The 20,598-nt window shown below is 44.3% G+C and overlaps 4 protein-coding genes across 7 annotated transcripts; 2 read left to right on the top strand and 2 right to left on the bottom strand.

Annotated features, from left to right (window-relative positions):
* The first annotated feature begins 396 nt into the window (after nucleotides 1-396).
* cdc20 (cell division cycle 20 homolog) lies at nucleotides 397-5,197 on the top strand. 3 transcript variants are annotated; one of them, XM_088395978.1, is made up of 12 exons: nucleotides 397-534; nucleotides 641-862; nucleotides 2,295-2,351; nucleotides 2,699-2,841; nucleotides 2,939-3,035; nucleotides 3,116-3,241; nucleotides 3,318-3,514; nucleotides 3,611-3,705; nucleotides 3,783-4,017; nucleotides 4,352-4,477; nucleotides 4,563-4,680; nucleotides 4,845-5,197. In XM_088395978.1, the coding sequence occupies exons 2-12, from the start codon at nucleotides 688-690 to the stop codon at nucleotides 5,018-5,020; spliced, it is 1,545 nt and encodes a 514-aa protein (XP_088252104.1). In that variant the 5' UTR covers nucleotides 397-534; nucleotides 641-687; the 3' UTR covers nucleotides 5,021-5,197. The 3 variants fall into 3 exon arrangements, with proteins under 3 accessions (XP_088252104.1, XP_088252105.1, XP_088252106.1); XM_088395979.1 differs by having other exon boundaries at nucleotides 399-534; nucleotides 669-862; XM_088395980.1 differs by lacking the exon at nucleotides 2,295-2,351 and having other exon boundaries at nucleotides 459-862.
* Nucleotides 5,198-6,102: 905 nt separating this feature from the next.
* Nucleotides 6,103-10,048, bottom strand: elovl1a (ELOVL fatty acid elongase 1a). The gene is made up of 8 exons (XM_088395990.1): nucleotides 9,757-10,048; nucleotides 8,512-8,593; nucleotides 8,242-8,432; nucleotides 8,085-8,165; nucleotides 7,933-7,989; nucleotides 7,759-7,864; nucleotides 7,540-7,679; nucleotides 6,103-7,334 (listed from the first exon to the last, which is right to left on the bottom strand). Exons 2-8 carry the CDS (start codon nucleotides 8,570-8,572, stop codon nucleotides 7,005-7,007), a joined length of 966 nt encoding a protein of 321 aa, XP_088252116.1. The 5' UTR covers nucleotides 8,573-8,593; nucleotides 9,757-10,048; the 3' UTR covers nucleotides 6,103-7,004.
* Nucleotides 10,049-12,820: 2,772 nt separating this feature from the next.
* LOC148387853 (bcl-2-related ovarian killer protein-like) lies at nucleotides 12,821-18,179 on the top strand. Of its 2 annotated transcripts, none has more exons than XM_088396385.1 (5): nucleotides 12,821-13,129; nucleotides 13,995-14,260; nucleotides 14,479-14,607; nucleotides 17,299-17,462; nucleotides 17,539-18,179. In XM_088396385.1, exons 2-5 carry the CDS (start codon nucleotides 14,038-14,040, stop codon nucleotides 17,662-17,664), a joined length of 642 nt encoding a protein of 213 aa, XP_088252511.1. In that variant the 5' UTR covers nucleotides 12,821-13,129; nucleotides 13,995-14,037; the 3' UTR covers nucleotides 17,665-18,179. The 2 variants fall into 2 exon arrangements, with proteins under 2 accessions (XP_088252511.1, XP_088252512.1); XM_088396386.1 differs by having other exon boundaries at nucleotides 13,123-13,256.
* On the bottom strand, nucleotides 17,987-20,556 carry thap4 (THAP domain containing 4). The gene is made up of 5 exons (XM_088396389.1): nucleotides 20,168-20,556; nucleotides 19,048-19,201; nucleotides 18,862-18,971; nucleotides 18,668-18,771; nucleotides 17,987-18,588 (listed from the first exon to the last, which is right to left on the bottom strand). The coding sequence occupies exons 1-5, from the start codon at nucleotides 20,190-20,192 to the stop codon at nucleotides 18,472-18,474; spliced, it is 510 nt and encodes a 169-aa protein (XP_088252515.1). The 5' UTR covers nucleotides 20,193-20,556; the 3' UTR covers nucleotides 17,987-18,471.
* Between the last annotated feature and the right edge of the window lie 42 nt (nucleotides 20,557-20,598).

The following is a 20,598-nucleotide window of genomic DNA, read 5'->3' as shown; positions in this document are numbered from 1 at the left end:
GTAACGAGTTGATGAAGATGATAGAACTTTATTCATCCCGCAGCGGGGAAATTCACTTGTCACAGCAGCGCATATGAGTGCAAGAATAATACGAGTGCAAGAATAAAACAAGTGCCATCATTTCAAAAAAGTGCCGCTAGTAGAGACGAAACACATTAATTTTATCATGTGCCATGCATGTTGTAAAGTTACATCAGGGTTCGGCAATAAATAAAGGCTTATCTAATTAACAAACAAAAACAACTCGTTTACACTTATTAATGGGTCAAATGAGTTTTTCAAAATGCATTACTGATACCACCTCCTGTACAATAGAGGGCGCCATTCTATTAAATGTCCATCATTCCACATCTATGGCCGGAAATGTACGTTTCGGATTCACCAATCACGTTGGCGTATCCTCGACCGTCGGGTGTTCAACCAATGATACGGCTTTCTGAGGGATTTAAATGTTGTGGCGTCCCTTCAAAAATTTCAAACGATACAACGAGGCTTAGTGCCAACGAGTGTCCTTCGTTTTACGTGGTGCAAAGCGTGAGTAAAACTTGTTTTGTGGGGTGAGGCTAACTAGTTAGTTCTCCCACCACTGTATTCTAAGTCGTAGTTGACATTAGCTATTTATTAATCGATCCCCTTTAAGGGCTGCGTTACCGTGCAATATTTATCAGCCCAGGGAAAGCTTTGCAGATGGCTCATTTCGGGCTAGAAAACGACATCGGCAACACGCTGAAAGGGGACGTCCCCGTCACCAATGGCCCGATTGCCCGCTGGCAGAGGAAAGCCAGCTTGTCGAGCGGTTTGTCCCCAGTGAAGTATGCCAACACCTCCGTGAACACCACAAAGACGCCTGGTTGGACGCCAGGTAAGGCACTCAGGAGTTGTTTGATAGTTCGCAAATGAGTTGTAATATGTTCAAAATGGCTGTCATTTGTTTACGACATACTACGTCTGTTACTACGCCTGCAACGTGACCGAGTTTCTACGCAATTTAAGAGTTGCCGTTCTAAACCTTGGAGAAAAAATGCACCATTTTAAAAGCCATTACCGTTAACTTTTACAAAAACGTCAATTCGCAATTATGTCAACACACTATATTCCAGAAAGTTTGACTTTTTTAAATTTTTTTTTTTTTAGAGCAGACTCCATCTCGCAAAGCATAATGGCGAGCCTAAAATATTCCAGTAATCCCCACCAACATCCACCCCCACAGTACGTGACAACCCGCGATTAAGATTTACCCTATCCAAATACATCCTAGGCATGTTTTTACAGCTTTTATGCCAGTTGAAATATTGTTCTGGGGTTTCGAACTAACACAAACCCTTGGATAATACTGCAAGAAAGCAAGACCAACAACATCAAAGTCAAAGTCAAAGTCTCCTTTATTGTCAATTCCTCCGCATGTCAAGACACACAAAGAGATCGAAATTACGCTTCTCACTATCCCAGGGTGACAAGACAGAGTTCATAACGCACATACAAGTAAACAACACAGGAAAAATAAAACAAGAAGATGAACATATAAGAGTGATAGCACGCTAGCCGCTCCCGATGCACAGCAGAGTCCGGAAAGATGACGGTCAACCAGGCCACTGTGGACACGAGCACGCAGCAGGCACGCACTGTCCGGTACGTGGATCCTATCAGGCGAACGCAACCCATCTTGTCGTCCCGCGAACCAACGTACGCCAGGAGAATGGAAGGCACGGCTGGGCGAGCTGGGCTGGCCGCAAGCCTGGCCCGACGTCTTCGCGCTGGCCCCTCTTCCGCTGCCTCGCAGACCCGCTGCCGACGCATCCCAACAATGCTCCAGGACGGAGCAGTCCGAGCTCACGACGCAGTCCAACCGGGGGAGGAAGCGCAGGCCAGTCCGGCGTCGCTCCATGACGAAGCAGTCCGAGCGCCCTTAATCTCTCCGCACCAAAGTCCAGAACGCCATAAAACCCACTTCCGCCGATGTTGAGCAGAACATGCCCGCCGCACTAGTAGCACGACGTATCACACGAGACGAACACACACAAAACTGCCGGACAAACACTCAGTAAACACTCACAAAACACCGACAAAACGGGACAGAGAGTGGCCGCTGCGTATGCACGCGCCGCCATCTTTTTATACATTTATTATACAAATGTAATAAAAAAACGAGAGGATTGTTTTTAAATCAGGGTTTTAAAACACGGTTAGGGTTAGGATTCATGTATTAATGAACAAACTTTTAAAATTTGGATTTTAATCTACGATTATGCTTTCAAAATGAGGTTTCAACCTAGGAATTTGATTTCAAATTCCAGGTATTCCTCATGTTACGGAGAAGTTCCTTTCCTGTGGTGCAGATGTAACCCGAATTGGTATGTAATTCACAACGCGCCTTAGACCATACTAACCTAAAGCTAGCATAGAAAAGTTTGCGTTAAGGGCACACAGCGGAGGTCGGCTTCACGCGTGGTAAGTGCGTGCTCCCTGTGATGACTTGTTGGTGCAACCAATGCAAGAGATGCCAACAGATTGATTTAAGAGTTAATTAAAAAAAGATTGGGGGGGAGGGGGCAAGCATGTTAAAACAGCATGGAGGAATCGGCATTTAAAGTGGTGACCTAAACCCTAGCCGTGATGTCATTTTCAGTCGATCGATCGCAAGTGGCAAAATGGCTGCTCCTTTGTATGAATACAAGATGTCTTTTTCTCTCCCGTATAGGCAGACGTAAAGCCACTCCATCAAAGATGACGAGAGAGGACCGCTTCATTCCCGTCCGTAATGAAAAACAAATGGAAGTGGCAAGTTTCCTGCTCTCGAAGGAGTTTCGACCCAAGGAAGATGGCGTTTCAGCAGCTTCAGCGGCAAGCGCTTTCAAATTGTCTTTGACGTCATGCCGCGGTGTATCGTGCACAAGTGTGAATTTAATGCTTTCCGTGACGCTCGGGCATGTTGGTAAAGGAACAACAAAAGATGTGGTCCATGGTGCTGAATGGATGCAATATGGAAGAGGCCCGCGTCCTGCAATTCAGCGGAAAGCCAACCGCCAACCCGGACGGTAACGCTGCCGCTCTGCTTGGTTGCGCAAATGGAACAGAAATGGGCTCATAGACCCAAATTGTGTGTCTTGTTCTCCAGGCCAGCACAACTCCTTGAAGTCCGTCTACAGTCACACTGGAACGCCCATGTCCCACAAAAAGACGCGGTACATATCTTCAACCGCTGAGAAAATCTTAGACGCGCCCGACGTTCAGGATGATTTTTGTAAGTATTGCCTCGCCGGTAGCGTTACCGAGCGACCTACATACATTGTGGTGACTTTTTTTGCTACCGCCCCCAGATCTGAATCTGCTGGACTGGAACAGCAGCAACATTATGGCGGTGGCTCTCAGTGACAGTGTCTACCTGTGGGACGCCACTCAGGGGAATATCACTCACCTCTTGACCTTGGACAATGAGGCCGACTACATCACCTCCCTGTCGTGGGCCAAGGAGGGCAGCTACCTGGCAGTTGGCACCAGCGACTGTGCAGTCCAAGTCAGTTTGTGTCTTTTTAAAGAGTAGACGTAAGATTTTATTCCAGCCCTCAGCTAATGTTTCTCTGAAACTGCAACCTGCTTGGTCTCTTGGTAGGTGTGGGACGTGTCACAAGAGAAATGTCTTCGAAGCATGAACAGCCACTCCGCACGAGTGTGCAGCCTGAGTTGGAACAGCCACATCTTGTCCAGGTACTTTGACTTTGTATTCCTAAAGCTCAAGCAGTCTTGCCCCACCCGCGCTGCTCACCGACTGATCGTTGTCCCAGCGGCAGCCAATCGGGTCAGATTCACCACCACGACGTGAGGGTGGCGGAGCACCACATCTTCACACTGCGGGGCCACTCCCAGGAGGTGTGCGGCCTGCAGTGGTCGCCAGACGGCCGCTACCTGGGCAGCGGCGGCAACGACAACCTGGTGTGCATCTGGCCCCACGTGGCCCAGGGCCGCACCAACGTCACCCAGCCGCTGCGCACGCTCAGTCTCCACAAGGGGGCGGTCAAGGTGGGCAGCACCGTTGTTTGTTCCGCCACATACTTGTGAGCCAATGGGATGACACAAATCACATGGTTACTGGAAAACTTCAACCTCAAATTTTCAGCTTTTTGTATCCCCTCAAATGTAATTGTATTTTTAAAATGTTACTTTAAATTGAAATGATTAGAATCTCAAATGTCTCTTTTTCCTCTGGAAAATATTGCCCCTTTTTAATACAGCCGGTATGCTTAGTGGTATAATTAGCACTTTTGTTCTAACTTTTATGTTGCAAACGTACATTTTGAGATCACTTCAATGCCATTACCATACCAGATAATGAATTGAGCGTTTGCGTTTCCAGGCTTTAGCTTGGTGTCCATGGCAATCCAGCATCCTGGCCTCAGGCGGCGGCACCTCAGACTGTCACATCCGCGTGTGGAACGTTAACAGCGGCTCTTGCCTCAGCTCACTCGACACTCAGTCCCAGGTCAACACGCGGCTCTCCTGACCAAACGTGTCAAATATACACCACTTGCGCTTCACTTGTTTTTCCACATGTGAACGGATTTCAGGTGTCTGCACTTGTGTTTGCTCCCAACTACAAGGAGCTGGTCTCTGCACACGGTTTCACCCGCCATAACTTGGTCATCTGGAAGTACCCGTCATTGGCGAAAGTCACAGAGCTCAACGGTAAGGCAACTTTCGTCTTATCAGATGGAAACCAACCTACTGGTTCAGTTGAAACTTTCCTAACAAGGGGGCTGTAATGGATTCATGACAATTCCATTCATTTTAGCAGGGACATTTGACTTTGAACAACTGCATTAATACCCCCCCTCGCCCCTTGTAATCAGGGCACAGCGAGCGAGTCCTCAACATGGCCATTAGTCCAGATGGCTCCATGGTGGCCAGCTTGGCGGCGGACGAGACCATTCGCCTGTGGAAGAGCTTTGAGGTGGACCCCAAGCAAAAAGCCAAAGATAAGACACCTCTTTCCCTGCACTCCGCCTTCACTCGAGCCATCAGATAATTCGATTAGACTTCTGCAAGGCACTCCTGTTATGATCTATTTTTAGTTGGTGCATTGTAAGTGCATTGCCTACATTGTACACAGCACATGTTTCAATCGTTTTCTCAATCTTTGAGACTGTTTTGCATAATTGTTATACAGTGCAACGTTTTAATAAATGAGTTTTGCTTCTATAAATGGCTGAAATGAATTCAAAGTGAAAAAATACGAGGGAATAACCACGGAGCGACTAATTAATGAGAGACCTGTGATTATTTTCTGCATTCTTTTTTTTTTTTTGTTGTTGCTTGATTTTAGTTTTGTGATGGCTAGCTCAGTCCTGATAAACACTTTTTTATTCAACTGTTTCACACAAAAACAGTTTTCGACACTCCAATTTATGTGGCAGGTTTTACTTTAACCAATCACATCTTGGACAACTAATCTGTGACGTCCTCTGATTGGTTCAGCTATACTTAGCGATCATGGAAAAGTCTTCAAAGCTCGTTTTTTCAAGAACAATGCTCATAATATTCCATTTGCGCAAGATGAATTACATTGCAAAATCCACCCGTGTTTACTCATCTCAAGCTACGGCGGTTTTCCCACTTGCTGTTGACTAAAAATGACATCACAGTGCCTAAGAAATCGGCTTCCCAACGTCACATGGGTAAGCTGTGATTGGTCATTACCCGAGTTCTGTCTCGTGCGTTAAAACTTTTTTTTTTTTCTTTTTATCGTCTGTATGGATATACTGTGGATTCTCAACCACAAGGACTCAGGTCTTAAATGGAGGGGCAAAAGAAATGCGTAAAATATGAAACACTCAGGTAAGGCATTTCTTTTCATATCAAATACAGATTTAATAGCAGTTTACTTTCTGTAGGTGAGGGGAGATAAAATTACTTCACAGTCGGTCACAAGTTGCCTAGAATCAAATGTCAAGTATTAAGCATTTTTGTGTTCTGGCTTTCAGTGAGTTATGCACATATATGCTAAATTCATCAATATTAGTGCAGAATAATAAAAAAAAAAAAAAATTATGTGACCTATTCCTCCATACCAAGTGCAAACCACCAACTGCTTGCCAAATGACACCGACCTTGATATCTAAAATGCGTTTATTTCAAAAAGATAAATAATCAAACAACAAAAATCGATAAATTCAACATGTACAAATGAGAAGCATTTTTCAGGAGGTTATTTACACGTGCTAGTCTTGAGTGAAAAGGGCATGATACGAGGTTGGTGTCAGCCTAACGTGGTACTAGCGGAGCGCAAATCCGCAATGAAGGAACACAATCCGTGAGAAAATGGAGCACCAAACTTCACAGTGAGGCCACAAAAACACACAAGATCACTGACAAAATCAAAACAAGCCATTCATATGAACATGTCCCAACAATGTGAATCAAAACAGACTAGACATTTTGAGTCTTTATTCCTTCGTGTACAAGTACGCTCTTTGTCCTCAGACGAAGACACTTTGGTGCTAGTGCCAATGTCTTGCGAATGTGGACAGGAAAGTACGAGTACAGCTGGATATCAAGGCTGCTCAATTGGCTTTCCATAGAAGCCTTCAGGCTTCAAAAAAAGTTTGAGTAGTGTTACTAGTGCAACACAGGAGTACACTCCTATCAAATAATAAGGAAATTTCAGCACACCAGTTGGACAACTTCAAGTTGTGCACTTGAGAAGGCTGATAACGTGATGCAAACTACGAGGGGCCATTTTGGTGCCGGTGGGTCGTATGGTCCAAGAGGCTTCTAGTGCATGACATCATAACTAGTAGGGCCAAATAGTTTACTCGGGAAGCTTTACTAATTGTGGGATTAGTAGCAGAATTTTGTTTTACTGGTCATTCTACTAGTGTGCTGAAATGTCGTACGAGGAGGACTTCCTAGTACACGGAACGGAAAACGGATATGAAAGGAATTGGTTATTCTATAGCTGTAGTAGTACGGTAGAGTCGCTGAGACATGATCAGGTTCCCCCCCAAAAAAAGTTAGATCTCCTTTACTTTGCTCAATTGCACATTGCCATTGGTGTGGTTGTGCTGGTGGCGGTTGTTGTGGTCGCCGTTGGCATTGCCGTTGTGTTGGTGGGTGCCGTTAGCCAGCGGAGGGCTGGGTGGGGCCCGGTCACGCCCGCCCTTGAGTTGGGTGACGGGCAGCCGTTTGCCCCGGATGTAGGCCTGCAGCCAGAAGTTGGAGAAGAGCATGAAGAAGAGTACGCCGTACATCCAGATCATGTGGATCCACAGGGGCATCTGGTAGTCGCATTTCTCCATGAAGTAGTACTGGCTGATGTGCACCGACACGACGATGAACTGCGTCTGACGGAAACAACGCAACATGTGTTCGCACAACTGGTTTGTTTCATTTCACCAAATTCATATGCGAAAAATGGGGATGACTTGAATTGGATTCTGCCGATACCATAAATGTTGCTATGCTAACTTGAATCTAAATTCATAGTCCGTTTTCAGAAAATGGATTTGATTGTCTTTATGATTTGAATTTGATTCCTGCACAACCTACCAGCTGGATGGCGGTCATGTACTTCTTCCACCACAGGAACTTTTGGAAGCGCGGCCCGGCCGCCGCCAGCCCGTAGTACGTGTACATGATGACGTGGACGGTGGCGTTCACCATGGCGTGGAAGGAGCCCATCCCGCCGGCTGCGATGGGAAAAATCTGGGTCAGCTGGTGACAAGTTGCCGTCAGCCAGCGAGTATGCGAGCGCGAACCGGTCCTCACCAGGAGTCAGCATGACGCCCCACCACCACGACCAGGGCATGACAGAGTGATGGAACACGTGGAGAAAAGTGATTTGATTTTGTTTCTTCCTCAACACAAAGAATACCTGAAATGACGTCGACTGAGAATCAGTTATGTCAGAATAAAAAAACTAGTAATCCCACTCATGCGCACCGTGTCGAGAAGTTCGATGAACTTGGAAAAGAAAAACAACCAACCCACTCGCACCATCTGAGGGAAAGAAAGGGAAGCATTCTTGAGTTGATGTGTATATAAAAAGACTTATTTATTTGCTTTTTGTTTAAGCTCAAGATTTGCCGACTTACCCGAAGCGCCTGCGCGCTCCTGGAGGGATCGATGAGATCACATTTCCACGTGAAGGTGGTGCCCCATCCGGACATCAGGAACTGGAGGCCGAGACACATCCGCAGTGAGTTCACATCAAATGGAACCAATTGGCCTTTTGAAGCGGGTCTCTCATACCTCGTACACGATGAAAGCATTGAGGGCGACCATGCCAAAGTTGTAGACCACCATGGCCGTGTTGAGGTGGAAGGGATTGCGGTTGGCCATTAGGCGAGGCCCCAAGTAGACGGCGAAGATGACGTAGCCCACCAAGAGGCTGGTCATTTTCAGGGGACAATGCACCAACGGGTAGTCTTTGACCCGGGGGTCTGGAAAGAACAAGGCCATGTTGACGTCGTCGCGCTTGTTTGATTTGGTTGGCAAGCAATTTGAGATCACGCAACTCACCGCATTTGGACAGCAGGTCGTTGTAGAATTCCAAAACATTGGATCCGACGTCTCGCAGCATGGTGACTGCTCTCCTCTTTTCCTGAAAGAAGACGCCATAGTCAAAGCCGCTGTGTGTTTCGCCGTTCACCTAAACAAACAGTGGGCAGCTGCTGCACGGCCACAATGCTGATAAAGCCTCACACATCATGCTCATCTCACCTTGTCCAACCTTTGGTGCCCCAAGGCACATCTTTTACATTAGAAAGACTGAATGTATGACACTAATATTGACGGAAATCACACGATTTAGCTCCGCCTACACCACTCATAAAATCATAAATTGACTCAGTGTGAAATCGGGGGCCTGTTGAATTGAACCTAAAAGTTGATATGGTGTTCATTGCACCTTCTGCCATCTCAAGCCTCGTATTTATTTCCCTGCCCGTCTCTATTCAATGCTGGCATAGCTCAAGAAAAATACGGTACATTATTCGCAGGCGGGCCGATTAAGTGAAATGGGATGATCCCTGATTTACCAACACGGGAAGCCCGGATGAAATCACAAAAGCTGTATTTGAAGCATGCTATTCATTTATGTCGTCAGGGGAGAACAATGAAATTCTCCCCGGCTGACTAACAGAGCAAGTCAGACGGGTGAAGCACGGAGGCGAGTGACGGTGGTTTTTTTCAGGGCGTGCGATTGCCAAATAAACACCGGGGGCATGTTTGGAAACGGGCGAATACCAACTTGTACGTGACACACGCTTTGGAAAAGAACCACAACTGCGGAGGCTACTTTGAAGGCCAGGCCCTCCCACCCCCAGTTATGAACGCAAGCCAAAACCTACGACTTGCCAGAACATCAATCAGGCATGCCGACAGCAAAATGGAAGGAGGGCAGGGGTTGGATCACCATTTGCTCAAAGAACTTCAACAGATTCAGGATCAACAAATGCTAAACCATTAAAAGCATTCAAGTGCATTAAATGTGATCTTTTTCACAATGAATTGCCTTTTTTTAAAAATGTAAGTATTCATCTACTGATTCAAACTGCTTACAAACTTTGCATCAGCACAATCTTTTCCCCATGTGTTCACATTTTATTCCTTCAAATTAAAAAAGATTGTTTAGTGAAAATGTTGAACATTTTTGCTGACCAAAACATCTTCGCCGGTTCAGTTAAGTACAAGTTGTAAAAGCATCGGGGTGAAGAAGTGTGAGCAAAGGTGTTGAAAAGTGCATCCCATCCGGTTGTGACTCACCTGCTGAGTCCTCAGCTCTCGCTCCCGTAACAGCCAGGGCGCACGCTCAGGCAATCAAACACTAAAAAACCAGTCAGTGAGGAGCAACAGGTGGAAGGCGGCCAAACCACAGCGCCGCTTTCCCGGCTCCAGCTCCGCAAATATTCCAAAGAGACAGATGAAGTGGGCTTGGGGTTGAGCTGGGGGGTACTCCAGATGCGAGGTAGGGAGTGTCAGCCTGAGATGATTAGCGCGGCAGGCCAGGCACCCCGCTCCATTTAAAGCCCTGCTGGAAGTAGTAGAGTGCAGGCAAGTTTCAGAACCACACCCTGTTTCAATGGGAAGCTCCGCCTACCTGTCCTCACTCTGCCTGCTAGTGATTGGCCAGCCTCTTCAATGGGCTCGTGGGAAGGGCTCTCCCATTGTTCGATAAAGCCACACTTAATACAAGAATGCTCATTTCCCCCCTAAATGTAGGCTTCAAATGCCGGTTGGAGAGTCAAAATTTGGGTTCTGGGGCAGGTATGGGTTTTCAAACAAGGCTTAGGTTTTCCATTCAGGGTTTTAAGACGGTTTTAGAGTTTCAAATGAGGATTTTAAAAGCTTCAAAATTGGGTTTCAAGAAATGGGGTTCAAAGAAGGGCTAAGGGTTCTAATTCTGGGTTTTCAGGTATTCAAGCCAGGTTTAGCATTTCAAGCCATTTTTGGGGGGTTTAATTTGAGCACATCTCAGGTGATGTTTTAGGTCAAAATTTTTCCACTTTCTTCTCCAATCAATTGTGGAGTATAGGTGATGCTCACAAGCCTGAGTCATGGACACACACACACATAGGCACAGTAAAGACACACCTACTGGTATTGATGATGTCAGCAGTGATGCAAGTGCACAGGAGGTCGTTGTCGTCCAGCCCGGTGAGGAGTTCCCCCCCCCCCCACCACCGCTTCTCTGGTCCAACCAGTTCCCCAAGATCTCCCCCACCCCGCCCCACCTTTACCCGCCCGCCCTGTACATTACAAGCTGTGGCCTCCCCCAAACACAAAAAGACAGCAGGCACGAATGGAATCTGAGCACACGAGTGCCAGAGTGGGAGGCGTCACTGTTTATATTTTTTGACACATGGCGGCCATTTGCCAAAATCGGCCTGTACAAATCAGCAAAATGGACTACTTTCAGTATAGGCCTACATGTTGATTGTCAGACATGTGTTTTTAATCATTTATTGAATGGGTCACATTGACCCGCAGCATCATTAAAATTGCTGGTTGATCAATTTAATTTTCTGTGCACAGCATTAGATTATGTCACTCTATCGGAATGGAATTATAGTAATTATCAAGCTGTGATTGTTCTGTGTTGAGTTTATATTCATTCAGACGTAATGATTTAATTGCCATTTCATTCATTCCAGACTCCAGTTGAGTGGGAGAGTAGAATTTTGTTTTTAATTTTTCTCGGCTATGTTGCACGTTTTTGGGGCATTCCGTGAAACTCGATTGCTGCGAATGTTAATGAGTCCAGTTTCAATGTTGGTAGAACACACCGGAACTTTTTCCCCAACCCTCTAGGTGACCACCAATTTAATGAGTACTTGGGCAAAGCGTAGTCAACAGTTTTTGCTTCTCCTGGTCCTGTGACACAAATCGAGAAAGCACAATACCACAAAACAGCACAGCAAATTTGCTCATCAGCCATAGTTTTCCACTTAACAGAATCAGCAAAGAATTCTCGAGCTCCACAAGCCTTCCCACTCTTCCTCAATTAATCAATCATGGCGTTATTCTGATTGCTTAAGTCGCAAAAATTCATGAATGGATCCCGCCAAAAACACGCGTGAATTTACAGCTTGCAGAATTGTCTAACGTGTCACATTGAGTTTATAAATGCCATCAGTGTGACACAGACATTCCTTGTGTGGGTCGACCGAAAACAAGATGAATGTTTGGCTTGGAAGTGAGTTTGAGTGTTACTGCAAAGCGGGCTACAGCCACATACCAAAAATGACAACAATGTGCAAGGGCCCGATTCGATGTCTCTAAAAGATTATCTTGTTGTCATGTGGTGTTACGTATCTCGAGAGAGAGATTTTTTTCACCTAAATTTGATCGTACGTGTTGAACAGGTTTAACACTTATGATTGTCGGCCTTTTCTAAATCACAGGATAATCCCTCAGGATAATTGCTCTCTGATCATACTCAGACGAATGACTTTTCAAATGAACTGTCTGGATTTTAACTATAAAAGGAATCAACATAGGTCTTTCAATTGATTGAATTGAAATGACCACAATAGAATACAAATGAATGATTAGAAAGGTGTTTATCTTGTTTGCATCAACCAGCAACTTCTGTAGCGGGCTCAGCACAGCGCTGATGTATTGTTGACGAAAACTAGTGAGAAACACTGACACCAAGCGGACAAACTTAAACACAACCCAACAATTGAAACCCTAAAATTGGTTTTAACACTCTAATTATATTCCTAACTCTAGTTTGAAATGCTAATGCTGTTTTAATAACTCCGGTTTGAAACCTGATCCGAGTCTTTAATTCTCACCCCGTTTTAAATACCTCACCACTGAGTTTAAAAACCTAATTTGGGCTTGAGGACACGAAGTCCTGGGTTTACGACGACTCACCCGTCATACGACGTTTCAAGATTACGAACAGAACGTCATAACAACTTCCACTTTTGAATATTTAATATTTGTTTTCGTATTCATGTCGTGTTTCCCCTACAAATATCGACTGTCAGCATTAACAACCGTTTAAGTGAAGCTATTTACGTACAGATTCAGTCCCGCACAGCTAAATTTAGACACTTGACCGAGACGGATTAAAACGTCGTTCGCACCTTATTTGGAATATCCGCCGGCAGCGAGTGGTTACATAAACCAAAATCCAAAATTACACAATAACATCATAAAAATAAAGCAAACGTGGATTCCATCCGAGGACCAAGACTGGCATTTTTTTTTGTATTTTATTAGAATCGTGGAAAAATCCAATCAAATTCTCCAAAAGCGGCCCTTGTGCGTCACAGTGCGTGGGAAGAGCGTGTGTTCGTTTGTGGGCCGCCCGACCGGTCCGCCGGCCGTTTCCAGTCGGTGAATTGAGCGCACCCAGGTGGAACAACAGGTAGACAGCTAAAGCATCTTGAGGCGTCTTCTTTTTTTTTTCTTTTTTTTTGGTTTCGAAGCGGAAGCGCATTGACTCGCGAAAGGAACGTGCAGCAATGGGCAAGCCAGGCAGCAGCAGCAGCAGCAGCAGCAGCGGCAGCAACACAACCCGTGTTGTGGTTTGGTGATTGCTTGTGACGGGATTTTCCCACTTTCGGACTATTTAGGGCCAAAGTCCGGTGAGAGTGGACGTGGACGAGGACAAGTTATGTGCAAGGTAAGACTTGGTGAAAAATTCAAAGCGTGCTTCTCGCTTGGCTTTCTTCACATGCAACAAGCTTAAATGCAAACTCTAGCGAATGTCACTTGTGTGTTTTTGTCTGCATGGGTCCACGTTTGTACAGGTACGTCATTTAATTTAATATATTTGTCATTTAATCATATTTCTATTATGGCGTTTCCCTAAAATTTTAACGTATTAATTTTCATTATTTACATTTTCAGTGGTACAAATTTATACACAGAAGATCTTTTAAAATGTCTGTTATTTTTTTATTGCTAATATATCTTGTTGTTTATTTTTATGTATTTTGTGTGCAATGATTTTGAATGTGTCTTCTTTTAATTGTTTCATATTGTTTACCAATGAATTTATTGATAAATATATTTCGTTCCTTTTTTACCATCAAATTATTTTTAGAAATAAGTTTTTTTTTTAAATCATTTTAACATTTGCTATATTTCGACATATTTTTTTTCAACTCTGTTTTCATACATTTGTCTTTTGTATAATTTTCAAAAGTAATATTTTATGTTGATTTCCAACAAACCCACCCGGCTATTTATTGTTGTTTGCACGTAGTTGCATAATGCGAGACAAGCAGCCGCAGCAGCGTGATTTTGTCATGCCCGCACAACAAAAGCGCCTCCAGCCTATTCTTATGTAATTTGCTTCCACGGAAAATTGCTTCCACGGAAAATGAAGGGCTAGCGGAGGTTGTCCTTCGTGATTCAAAACGAAGTGTCATCATAGTTAGCGTTATTTTATTGATTACGTGCTTCAAAAAGTAACCTTTACTGAGTAAGTTTCCGACACCACTGCCTCTCAACTGATCCAGTTTTCCATCTTCTTCTTGCTACAGCTCCTTTGAGCTCGGTTCCTGAACGAGTCGCCCAAAGGAGGTGATGGAGGTTCTTCGCAAGTCGTCGGCGTTCGCCGCCGAGGTCATGGAGGTGTTTGACCGATCCCTGAGCGATAAGCAGCTGGTGCTGCAGGCCAAAGCCTTGTGCCGGGACTTCATCCTGTCCAGACTCAACCAGAACGGGCTGACGTGGTCCAAGAGCGAGCTCAACCTGTCCCCCTGCCACGCTGCCCTGGCCGAGGTCTCCTTTGTGCTCGTCTGCCTGGGTACGCTCTCGCCAGCAAATTTTGCAAAATGTGACGCATTCGAGGGCTTATCCCTAATCGAAAGATTGTGAGTTCCGGGATCACTTCATAACTTTCTTTACATCATATTTCCAACTTGAAAGTACGAGACATTTTTAATCTGCTGAATATTTGTCCAACTTGCGAGGCCAATGAAGATTTTTTCCAGCGATGTGATGTATTTTGTGCACGTTACCTAGGTGATGAGCTGGAGCGCATCCTTCCCAGCCTGTACAGAAATGTGGCCCGCCAGCTCAATATTTCTGTCGCCATGGAGACCATGGTTTCCGACGCCTTCATCGGTGTCGCCACCGAGATCTTTTCGACAGGTACGCCAGTCAACAGCTGGACAACTTTTGTTCTTGTGATAGTATTAGGATGTTGTCTTGAAAATATAAATTTAGAAAAAAAAACAACTTGATTCTAACATTATGTCTTTAATCTTAAAAATACCAATTTTCTCTTGAAAATATATAATTATTTTTTAAATTCTTGTTGTATTCTGACTAATGTTGAAACTAGATATGATAAATACATTATAAATAAAATACATCTATCTTTAGCCTCAGAATACTACAATGTAAATTCTAAAATCTTTTTGGGGTCTGAAATATCTGACTTTATTCTCATATTTGTCTGACTTTAATCTTGAAAACACATGCCTTTTCGGATATCCAGATTATTTTCATAATATTACAACTTTACTCTCAACAACATTCAGCGGGAAAAAAACAATGACCTCAAACAAATTGTTTAAAAAAAAAAAAAAAAAAACTCAAATTCTCTGACATTAATCTGAATCTTAGTCTCGTGTGATGTGTGTGATTTGTGGCCTTGATCAAATAAAAAGCAATGTAATCAAAATTTACCGTATTGTTACATCCTAAACATTTTTTTAAAGAAAGGTTTGTGTGTTTGGCGAGCGAGTGAGCGCACGTCGTCTTGTCTTAACGTGTTGAGCCCCACTCGCGTGTGACACCTTGAATGCCTTCCTATGTTGCACCTTTTGAGAAGGCCGCACCCGTTCAAGTGCAATCCTGCTCGCCAAATCCACGTCAACGTGTTGGACTTAAACACATAGCAAAGCAAACGGCGGCGCTACGCTTATGTGATGTTATTGTCATTGGTATGACTTCAATCCGCGCTTGCAGGCCTTGTTCCCTTTTCGTACTTGTCATCATCACGCCGTTTTGTTCTTGATGGCAGCGCTCGATTTCTGTCCCATCTAACCATAAAAGTCCAACTTTCAAAAGGTCGCATGATTTTTATCCATCCCGGCTCCCGGTGTGTTGACCTTGCGGGCTTGCCAGGAACCTTTTGAAATTCATCTGCGCTTCTTTTGCCTTTTTGGGAGGTGAGAGCAGGGCAGTGCACATTTTGAAAGGGGAGGGCATTCCAACAGCAAACTTGGTCAACTTCTGGGAGCCTTTGAGACATAGACAAAAATAGACTAGGGGGGGGGGGGGGCGAACCCTTATGCTTGATTTGTTCTGGGTACGTTTTGTCTCGCTCGTCACGAGTTTGAGCTCCACTGAGGGATGAGAGTGTTCTTCAAAGTACATTGATTCGTTTCACTCACTGCAAGTGTAGCTAGAGGCTGCTCCCGTCACGGGGAACACCAAGGGTACGGTTAGAGGTCAAGTCAAAAAATGATTCCGTGAAAATGCGTTCGGAATGAAAATAAAAAAGCTGCACTAGTATTCTCATTAGCAAGAAATCATTAAAGAATGAAAGGGTGAATGAAAAAAATAACCAGTTGTAAAATAATAGTGGTGGAGTTTTGTGCGCAAGTACTCAACGTATTCAAACAAATATTAAATGCATTCAGATCATCGCTTGCTAATCTTAGCTTGGAGTCATTAAATTCAGTCATTTTTCAGCTCATTATTTGTTTGAATACAAATGTTAGCGGCGTGTGGGATTGTTCATTTGACTGATTATTTATTATTGAGAATAAATCAACAAATTGTTTGCATAAATACTGTTAAGATATTTTTGGAAAAAACAAATAGCTGAAATAATAAAACAACAAACAAATGCTGAGTGAGAAAGCGATGAGAATGAATCCATCCACTGCCAGTGACTAATTTTAGAGTAAAACAAATGCAAAGTATTCGGGGACACTTCGAGTGTTTCCTGCCCGTGGCTATCTTTTTTCCGCCGGGTTGGGCTGTCTTTATCCCCGACAATCTTCTCTCTATTCTCGGCCAGCTTCTGTGAGCTCTGACACTTTTCACGGACGCTTATCTCGTTTAAGCTCGCCCGGCCTCGGGTTCAGGCCGCCGTTGTGGGTCAGCGTCGGGGAGATGATTATGCAAGCGCACTTTGACCAAGCAGGTTAATGTCATTAAGTGCTGTCGTCTCTGTGGCTGCTACCAATAAGCGGCCGAGCGTATCAGCAAATTATTTTCAACACGACTGGCTTCGTGGAATGCAGCCAGTTTTCCTGCCATGTCAGTTGAACAGCAATTTCTTATCAGCGCCAATGCGTGGCCACATTGTACAGTTTAATTACCAGAACAAAGTCCGACGTAGGCCGGTGTTTTATTAAGCATAAAACAAACACGCATGGATTTAACTGCTCGGTGACCAAGATAGCCATCTATGAAAATAAATCGAGTATATGTGGTGACTAAGTCTTCCATGTGTTAGTGCGTCCACATGTGCTGTATGGTGGATGAAATCACAAACTAAATTCTAAAAATCCTCAAAGCAACGCACATTTGCTCTTAAATATTGGCGTAACACATTCAAACAATTAATATAACAATACATCAGTCAGAGAGTCTTGATCCTCTGCGAAGAAAGGCCAATATTGCTGAAGCTCGTCCGCTTGCGTAGCCGCTTGTCTGTATTCTACTGCCCTCATGTGGCGAAAGCCTGCACACGCGCCATTTAATCAAAACATTTTGAATTCCTTCGATTTTAGGCCGCGATGTCATTGCAGTTTGAGTGCTAAACACAGAAGATGTTTTGCTTTGAGACGGAACAGTCAGTACCATGTGTTTTTGGCGCCGCAGGCATCACGTGGGGCAAGGTGGTGTCCATGTACGCCGTGGCCGGCGCCCTGGCTGTAGACTGCGTGAAGCAAGGACACGCCGGCACGGTTCCCATCATTGTGGACAGTCTGGGCCAGTTCGTCCGCAAGTACCTGGTTCAGTGGCTGAAAAGACGCGGAGGATGGGTCAGTCGCAGCCTGAACAGCTGTAGCGAGGTGAACTTTGTGGCTCAAGGTTTCTCTGCTTCCTTCTCCCTTCCAGCTGGAACTGAACAAGTGCGTGGTGAAGAGGGAGCTCTTCCCCAAACACCGCTGGCTCTCGTCCGCCCTGGATTCCCTGCGATACTTCCTCACTTCCATGTACGTTTATATCATGAAGGAAGCGTGACCGCCGCAGCACGCTCAAAGGACACTGGCGCGCTTTTTCCTCCATCGGACCACTGCCGGCAGCCATGGACCAATGCTTGCTCAGCGTTTTTCTCTTTTGTCACATGGGATTGGGCTTCATCCAGAATCTAGTGGCAAGACGCTGCAGGTGAGGTAGGGGGGGGGGGGAGCAACTACAGTATTATGACTCCCCGCTTTGTCCAGTTGCTTCAATGCAAACATTTTGAATCCGTTTTTTATTTTTTTAGCTGTCTTGCTTGTTTTAGGACCAACAAGGACTTGACACAGACGCACTTATTCACAGCAACCTTTAAACGTGTACATAGATTATTTATGATTTTATTTTTGAAACAGTTAAAAGCCATTGCAGTATAAAGGAAAAACGTGCGCAAGAGAATCTTTTTGGAATTATTGCGGGGTTTTTTTAGGGTGGGGGGGTGTTCTTTGAAGATGTTAATTTATGTGCGAGAACATGTTTGTTTTTCAGCAATAAATGACAAAATCTTGCAAATATTATATATTTTTTTCGGACTTATTCTTTTTTGGCCGTGTATCAATTTCCTCAAAGTGCTCGTCCTTATTTTGTTACACGACAAGACTGTAGAGTCTTCTTTCATCAGAAAAGTTTGTTTCTGGTTTTGTCCATTTATTATTAGCAGCAGTAGAACCGGTTTCTGACCAAAAAGCAAGGAAAACTAGCACAAGATTGACACCAAAACAACAAAAACAAAAGTGACAACATTTTTGACATGTCCTTCACCATTCATTCCAGCATAATAATTTTGCATAATGGTGACCTTTCTTTGCTTCAAGACGATCGGACGTAAGTGATGCGCAAGTGCTCCGTGAGTGGTTGGGTGTCAATTGCCATTGAAACCCTCTGCTCCAGTTTCCCGTCCGCGCGAAGCTGAAACACTCGTGAAATCTGTTTGAGATCAAGATGTGGATAACTGTCAACAATACAAAAGCGGAACCTATGAGACTGCACCGTCTGGATTTTGTACCTCGTTGACGTGAGGCTCCCTGGCAAAGGAGATTCTGGCGATGGCGTGGCTGTGCAGGTTCAGCTGCTGGCCAATAAGCTCGCCCTCCTCAATCTCCACCAGACCTGCTCGGGAACACAAACATTTTGACATTTGCACTCCTCCCTAGTGGCCAAGGAGCACAATCTGGTCACACAAATTCAAAAACAGTGTACCCGAGTTCTGCGCCACGATAAAAGCCACTTTGTTGGTTCCTGGCTGCATCCGGATGAAGCCGCACTCTCGGTGCAGTGGCTTCTTGGAGTCGGCGTGGAAGGCATTGAACCTTTAAACCGACAAAAGAGGAGAAATAAGTCATCGCCGAGTGGCTCAACCTCAGAACTCCGGAAGTGAAAACCGACGAGAAGTTGACGACAGGCTGCCCAACGTGGCTGAACTGAAGCGTCTCCAAGTAGCGGAAAGGTTTGATGGTGGGAAAGCAGCCCTCCCCTGGTTCGTCAGACTGCCAGGTACCCAGAAGCCAGTCCAGAGGCAGGATGGCGGGATTCATCTCCGCTATATATGACAAAACAGGTTAGGGGAAAAGGAAATCAATTGTCACATGGGTCGCATACTGTACTGCCTTGCAAGAAATGTTTGATTGTAGTTTTCTGTCATCAAATAAGGAATAAGTTTCAAATCCGTGAGAGGCATCAAAGATTTGAAATTCGGAAGCTGTTTTATTATTATTATCATGACTGTTGTTTTATTTTTCTTACAGAAGTATTGAACAAAAATGATTTAGCTATTGACCTACGCTAGGCAAGGCAAGGCAAGGCAAGGCAGATTTATTTATATAGCGCATGTCACACACAAGGCAACTCAATGTGCTTTAGATATGAAGGATTAAAAAACAAAGAACATAGAGCATAAAAAAGGGGGAAAAATACAGAATATAATGCTTACAAAATCAAGAAAAAAAAGTACTCTCAGTGCTTTTTGGTTGTTTTTGCCTGGGTGATGATGGAAAGGGAGTTTTTGTATGAGGCACTGGGTGATTTAATGAAGTGCTTTTAATTTCCAGCAGAGGGCAGCATTGTCCCAATCATGACAATTCCGTCCGAGCAAAGAAGAACTCTGGGCAGCTTGCAATGACCTGATAGACGAGGTGAAGCTTTTTTTTAAACCATCCAAGTCACAATTTTCATTCTTAAAGTTGAAGCCGAATGACAACGAACTCTCTTAAAATAAATCTCAAATAGCTCAAGCATGTGGGACACACTTAAATTTGCGTCAAGGGGAACGCTAATTGAAATACAGGATTTTTTTAAGTAGCTAGCTAGTTTTGTCTACAGCCTCAACACAGGTTTGGATTTATCGACTGTAAAATTAAATTAAAGCCACATTACTCCGATTTGATCAATTTTAGGCACATACAATTACGTCATAAATCACGCCACGGTCATATCGCGCTTTATCACCTACGTTTTTGCTTAATATTATTGTATTAATTACATTTGTACAAAGACTTAAACGTCCTACCTGCCTGATGTACAGGACAAGCCATTATGTGAATATATTTAACTCAGTAGAGAATGAAATAAAGCCAGAGACCGAAAACAATTTTAACGACGGTGCTGTTGCCCTTATCCGCCTCTGGTATGCGAGGGCATTCTGGGAAATGTAGTTTACATTGTAAAGCAATTACATCTGTTTAATTTGAATTGATCCCCTTTTGTGCACACCTGAGCAATGTGACAGATTTGTTGTTGTTGTGATAAAGCACATTTTAAAGAATATCTTATACTCTGTTAATATATTTTCAGAAAGAAAGGTTGGCATGGCGACTCAAAAGTTTTATGAACATGTACTGCAAGGACGCAGCCAAGAGAAATACTACAAAATGAAAAGAACAAACATTATTATATTTGGTTGGAAATGTGTGTCAGTGCTTCTGGTAGTGATTCGCCCCC

Source organism: Syngnathus floridae, chromosome 14 (genome assembly GCF_059516105.1).
Source record: "Syngnathus floridae isolate MCC-2025c chromosome 14, RoL_Sflo_1.0, whole genome shotgun sequence".
NCBI lineage: Eukaryota > Metazoa > Chordata > Actinopteri > Syngnathiformes > Syngnathidae > Syngnathus > Syngnathus floridae.
Note: the sequence above shows the minus strand (reverse complement) of the source record. Positions and strands in the feature narration are given on the sequence as shown.

What these genes read in the sequence shown, in the direction of transcription:
- cdc20 (XM_088395978.1), top strand. Translation starts at nt 688, where the DNA reads ATGGCTCATTTCGGGCTAGAAAACGACATCGGCAACACGCTGAAAGGG. An exon ending in GCCAACCGCCAACCCGGACG is followed by an intron (nt 3,036 to 3,115) that starts GTAACGCTGCCG and finishes CTTGTTCTCCAG; the next exon opens with GCCAGCACAACTCCTTGAAG. An exon ending in CACTCGACACTCAGTCCCAG is followed by an intron (nt 4,478 to 4,562) that starts GTCAACACGCGG and finishes AACGGATTTCAG; the next exon opens with GTGTCTGCACTTGTGTTTGC.
- LOC148387853 (XM_088396385.1), top strand. Translation starts at nt 14,038, where the DNA reads ATGGAGGTTCTTCGCAAGTCGTCGGCGTTCGCCGCCGAGGTCATGGAG. An exon ending in CTTTGTGCTCGTCTGCCTGG is followed by an intron (nt 14,261 to 14,478) that starts GTACGCTCTCGC and finishes CACGTTACCTAG; the next exon opens with GTGATGAGCTGGAGCGCATC. An exon ending in CACCGAGATCTTTTCGACAG is followed by an intron (nt 14,608 to 17,298) that starts GTACGCCAGTCA and finishes TTGGCGCCGCAG; the next exon opens with GCATCACGTGGGGCAAGGTG.
- thap4 (XM_088396389.1), bottom strand. Translation starts at nt 20,192, where the DNA reads ATGGCTTGTCCTGTACATCAGGCAG. An exon ending in CAGCCTGTCGTCAACTTCTC is followed by an intron (nt 18,972 to 19,047) that starts GTCGGTTTTCAC and finishes GTCGGTTTAAAG; the next exon opens with GTTCAATGCCTTCCACGCCG. An exon ending in GGGAGCCTCACGTCAACGAG is followed by an intron (nt 18,589 to 18,667) that starts GTACAAAATCCA and finishes GATCTCAAACAG; the next exon opens with ATTTCACGAGTGTTTCAGCT.
- elovl1a (XM_088395990.1), bottom strand. Translation starts at nt 8,572, where the DNA reads ATGCTGCGAGACGTCGGATCCAATGTTTTGGAATTCTACAACGACCTG. An exon ending in ATGCTTTCATCGTGTACGAG is followed by an intron (nt 8,166 to 8,241) that starts GTATGAGAGACC and finishes CTCGGCCTCCAG; the next exon opens with TTCCTGATGTCCGGATGGGG. An exon ending in GGAGCGCGCAGGCGCTTCGG is followed by an intron (nt 7,990 to 8,084) that starts GTAAGTCGGCAA and finishes TCTTTCCCTCAG; the next exon opens with ATGGTGCGAGTGGGTTGGTT.